General features: G+C 49.3%; 1 protein-coding gene across 1 annotated transcript in view; it reads right to left on the bottom strand.

Moving 5' to 3' along the window:
• LOC110531270 (sodium-dependent neutral amino acid transporter SLC6A17) overlaps positions 1 to 5558 on the bottom strand; it is a 37304-nt gene continuing 31746 nt past the window's right edge. The window contains exons 10-12 of the mRNA XM_036988923.2: positions 1301 to 1460; positions 771 to 933; positions 1 to 530 (exon numbers count right to left, since the gene is read on the bottom strand). Coding sequence (XP_036844818.1) covers positions 156 to 530; positions 771 to 933; positions 1301 to 1460 — 698 coding nt within the window. The 3' untranslated portion in view covers positions 1 to 155. The remainder of the gene's footprint in view (positions 531 to 770; positions 934 to 1300; positions 1461 to 5558) is intronic.

Here is a 5558-nt window from a genome sequence, read left to right as displayed (position 1 = left end):
TCTCTCTCTCTCTCTCTCTCTCTCTCTCTCTCTCTCTCTCTCTCTCTCTCTCTCTCTCTCTCTCTCTCTCTCTCTCTCTCTCTCTCTCTCTCGAGGGGTTTTGTTGAGTTGTGTTTGATAGATAGGGTGTCTTGTGCTTCAGTCAGTCAGATCGATCATAGTTCGGACTCTGGTGAATTAATATTCTGATAACCCGTCTTGGTCGGTGTCCCGGTACCATATCCAGCCGTGTTGGTCATCTCCTGGGCTCCGCCGGGCCCCAGGTAGGGGCGGTGAGAAGGCATGGGCGAGGGGCTGGGGCTAGGGGTGCCTTTACCGAGGATGAAGCGGGACTCGTTCTCCTCCTCTAGGCCAGAGAGTTCCTTGGTCATGCCTTTACGGTAGGAGACGGACAGCTTGTTGGAGCCGTCAGAGAGCAGATTGAAGTGGCGCGCGATGAAGACGCAGGGGAGAGGAAGCATGGCGGCCATGATGAGGGAGTAGGCCACGCCCAGAGCCCACGGAGGGTAGGAGAGGAACTTCTCCGACGCCTGTGGGGGGGTGGGGGGGTGGGGGGGGGGCAAGAGGAAGGAGAAAGGAGAGAGTGAGTGAATGTATTAAATAATTAAACATACATGTACTATCTAAACAATCATTGAACTGGCAGGAAAGTCTTACAACAGAACATGTAAAAAGTAAATGTACATCTGAAATACAAAGCAGATAGTAAGACAGAGGATGAAAAACAGAACGGGACAGAGAAGCTACCACGAGAGAGATGATTCACTGACCAGTTCCTCCACCCAGGCGTTGTACCCTGCAGGACTGACGGCCATCTCTATCACCGTGGCAACGATGAGCACGGTGAGACAGGCAGGAGACACGTACTTCCACATATAGAAATAGAAAGAGTAGGGTCTGAAACCCAACATGTCCTCTAGGTCCTGCATGAACCTGAGAGAGAGAGAGAGAGAGAGAGAGAGAGAGAGGGAGGGAGGGAGGGAGGGAGGGAGGGAGGGAGAGAGAGAGAGGGAAAGAGAGAGAGGGGGGAGAGGGGAGAGAGGGGGGAGGGGGGAGGGGGAGAGGGAGAGATAGAAAGGGGGGGAGAGAGGAGAGAGGGGGGAGGGGGGAGAGGGAGAGAGAGAGGGAAAGAGAGGGAAAGAGAGGGAAAGAGAGGGGGGGGAGAGGGGGGAGGGGGGAGAGATAGAAAGGTGGGGAGAGAGGAGAGAGGGGGAGGGGAGGGTGATACAAATCTACAAATCCATTTCTCCGTGGCTGTAAAGTAATATGTAAGTGCCGTGTCATGTTATGTATCCAGTACCTCTTGGTGCCGTAGATCCAGGCGACAGATATATTCTCCAATATAACCACCACAGTGAGAGGCAGGCCAGCTGAGTAGTCATCAAACATGGTCACAAAGTAGTTCCCGGAGCGCTGGACGAACAGCAGGCCACAGAAGAACGCCACAATGCAACAACCAACTGAGAAGAGGAGGAGGAAGAGGAGGAAGAGAGAAGGAGGAGGAAGAGAAGGAATAAGGAGGAAGAGGACGAAGAGAGAAGGAGGAGGAAGAGGAAGAGGAGGAATAGAAGGAAGAGGAGGACGAGAGGAATAAGGAGGAAGAGGAGGAAGAGAGAATGATGAAGAAGGAGGAGGAAGAAAGAAGGAGGAGGAAGATGAGGAATAAGGAGTAATAAGGAGGAAGAGGAGGAAGAGAGAATGAGGAAGATTGAGGAGGAAGAAGAAGGAGGAAGAGGAGGATACATGAATAATCAAACATACAGACCAAAAAAGAAGGCTACGACGCAACAGCCCACTGAGAGACGAAGGTCCACTCTTCATCAGATCCATTATCACTATTCACACTGCCCTAACACATCTGAACAAGAGGAACACCTATGTGAGAATGCTGTTCATTGACTACAGTTCAGTACTCAACATTATTGTTTCCCTCTAAGGTCATCACCAAGCTCAGAGCCCTGGGTCTGGACACCACCCTCTGCAACTGGATCATGGACCTCCTGACGGGCCGATCACAGGCTGTGAGGATTGGGAACAACACTTCCTTTACACTCTTAATACAGGACATCAACTCTTAATACAGGACATCAAGTTTTAATACAGGACATCAAGTCTTAATACAGGACATCAAGTTTTAATACAGGACATCAAGTCTTAATACAGGACATCACCTCTTAATACAGGACATCAACTCTTAACACAGGACATCAAGTCTTAATACAGGACATCAACCCTTAATACAGGACATCAAATCTTAATACAGGACATCAACCCTTAATACAGGACATCAACTCTTAATACAGGACATCAACTCTTAATACAGGACATCAACCCTTAATACAGGACATCAAGTCTTAATACAGGACATCAACCCTTAATACAGGACATCAACTCTTAATACAGGACATCAACTCTTAATACAGGACATCACCTCTTAATACAGGACATCACCTCTTAATACAGGACATCAACTCTTAATACAGGACATCAACTCTTAATACAGGACATCAACTCTTAATACAGGACATCAAGTCTTAATACAGGACATCAAGTCTTAATACAGGACATCAAGTCTTAATACAGGACATCAACCCTTAATACAGGACATCAAGTCTTAATACAGGACATCACCTCTTAATACAGGACATCAACTCTTAATACAGGACATCAACTCTTAATACAGGACATCAACTCTTAATACAGGACATCAACTCTTAATACAGGACATCAACTCTTAATACAGGACATCAAGTCTTAATACAGGACATCAAGTCTTAATACAGGACATCAACCCTTAATACAGGACATCAAGTCTTAATACAGGACATCACCTCTTAATACAGGACATCAACTCTTAATACAGGACATCAACTCTTAATACAGGACATCAACTCTTAATACAGGACATCACCTCTTAATACAGGACATCGCACGACATCAACTCCGTCATTAAGTTTGCTGACGACACCACGGTTATAGGCCTGCTAACCAACAATGACGAGTCATAGGGAGGAGGTAAGTGAACTGGCATTCTGGTGCCAGGACAACAGCCTCTCCCTCAATGTCAGCAACACAGAGTTGCTTGTTGACTTCAGGAAGTAGAGGAAGGAACATGGCCCGATCCTTATCAACGGGACTGCAGTAGAGAGAGTCAGTTCCTCAGCGTCCACATCACCGAGGACTTAACATGGACCAACACCTCCATCCACATCAACAGGACTGCAGTAGAGAGTCAGTTCCTCAGCGTCCACATCACCGAGGACTTAACATGGACCAACACCACCATCCTCATCAACAGGACTGCAGCAGAGAGAGTCAGTTCCTCAGCGTCCACATCACCTAGGACTTAACATGGACCAACACCACCATCCTCATCAACAGGACTGCAGTAGAGAGAGTCAGTTCCTCAGCGTCCACATCACCGAGGACTTAACATGGACCAACACCACCATCCTCATCAACAGGACTGCAGCAGAGAGAGTCAGTTCCTCAGCGTCCACATCACCTAGGACTTAACATGGACCAACACCACATCAACAGGACTGCAGTAGAGAGAGTCAGTTCCTCAGCGTCCACATCACCGAGGACTTAACATGGACCAACACCTCCATCCACATCAACAGGACTGCAGTAGAGAGAGTCAGTTCCTCAGCGTCCACATCACCTAGGACTTAACATGGACCAACACCACATCAACAGGACTGCAGTAGAGAGAGTCAGTTCCTCAGCGTCCACATCACCGAGGACTTAACATGGACCAACACCTCCATCCACATCAACAGGACTGCAGTAGAGAGTCAGTTCCTCAGCGTCCACATCACCGAGGACTTAACATGGACCAACACCTCCATCCACATCAACAGGACTGCAGTAGAGAGAGTCAGTTCCTCAGCGTCCACATCACCGAGGACTTAACATGGACCAACACCACCATCCTCATCAACAGGACTGCAGCAGAGAGAGTCAGTTCCTCAGCGTCCACATCACCGAGGACTTAACATGGACCAACACCACCATCCTCATCAACAGGACTGCAGCAGAGAGAGTCAGTTCCTCAGCGTCCACATCACCTAGGACTTAACATGGACCAACACCTCCATCCACATCAACAGGACTGCAGTAGAGAGAGTCAGTTCCTCAGCGTCCACATCACCGAGGACTTAACATGGACCAACACCTCCATCCACATCAACAGGACTGCAGTAGAGAGAGTCAGTTCCTCAGCGTCCACATCACCGAGGACTTAACATGGACCAACACCACCATCCTCATCAACAGGACTGCAGCAGAGAGAGTCAGTTCCTCAGCGTCCACATCACCGAGGACTTAACATGGACCAACACCTCCATCCACATCAACAGGACTGCAGTAGAGAGAGTCAGTTCCTCAGCGTCCACATCACCGAGGACTTAACATGGACCAACACCTCCATCCACATCAACAGGACTGCAGTAGAGAGTCAGTTCCTCAGCGTCCACATCACCGAGGACTTAACATGGACCAACACCACCATCCTCATCAACAGGACTGCAGCAGAGAGAGTCAGTTCCTCAGCGTCCACATCACCTAGGACTTAACATGGACCAACACCACATCAACAGGACTGCAGTAGAGAGAGTCAGTTCCTCAGCGTCCACATCACCGAGGACTTAACATGGACCAACACCTCCATCCACATCAACAGGACTGCAGTAGAGAGAGTCAGTTCCTCAGCGTCCACATCACCGAGGACTTAACATGGACCAACACCACCATCCTCATCAACAGGACTGCAGCAGAGAGAGTCAGTTCCTCAGCGTCCACATCACCTAGGACTTAACATGGACCAACACCACATCAACAGGACTGCAGTAGAGAGAGTCAGTTCCTCAGCGTCCACATCACCGAGGACTTAACATGGACCAACACCTCCATCCACATCAACAGGACTGCAGCAGAGAGAGTCAGTTCCTCAGCGTCCACATCACCGAGGACTTAACATGGACCAACACCACCATCCTCATCAACAGGACTGCAGCAGAGAGAGTCAGTTCCTCAGCGTCCACATCACCTAGGACTTAACATGGACCAACACCACCATCCTCATCAACAGGACTGCAGTAGAGAGAGTCAGTTCCTCAGCGTCCACATCACCTAGGACTTAACATGGACCAACACCTCCATCCACATCAACAGGACTGCAGCAGAGAGAGTCAGTTCCTCAGCGTCCACATCACCGAGGACTTAACATGGACCAACACCACCATCCTCATCAACAGGACTGCAGCAGAGAGAGTCAGTTCCTCAGCGTCCACATCACCTAGGACTTAACATGGACCAACACCACATCAACAGGACTGCAGTAGAGAGAGTCAGTTCCTCAGCGTCCACATCACCGAGGACTTAACATGGACCAACACCTCCATCCACATCAACAGGACTGCAGCAGAGAGAGTCAGTTCCTCAGCGTCCACATCACCGAGGACTTAACATGGACCAACACCACCATCCTCATCAACAGGACTGCAGCAGAGAGAGTCAGTTCCTCAGCGTCCACATCACCTAGGACTTAACATGGA

This window comes from Oncorhynchus mykiss, chromosome 9 (genome assembly GCF_057628025.1).
Source record: "Oncorhynchus mykiss isolate SJ-2025 chromosome 9, ASM5762802v1, whole genome shotgun sequence".
Lineage (NCBI taxonomy): Eukaryota > Metazoa > Chordata > Actinopteri > Salmoniformes > Salmonidae > Oncorhynchus > Oncorhynchus mykiss.
The sequence above is the reverse complement of the archived record's forward strand: the minus strand, read 5'-3'. Positions and strand labels throughout refer to the sequence as shown.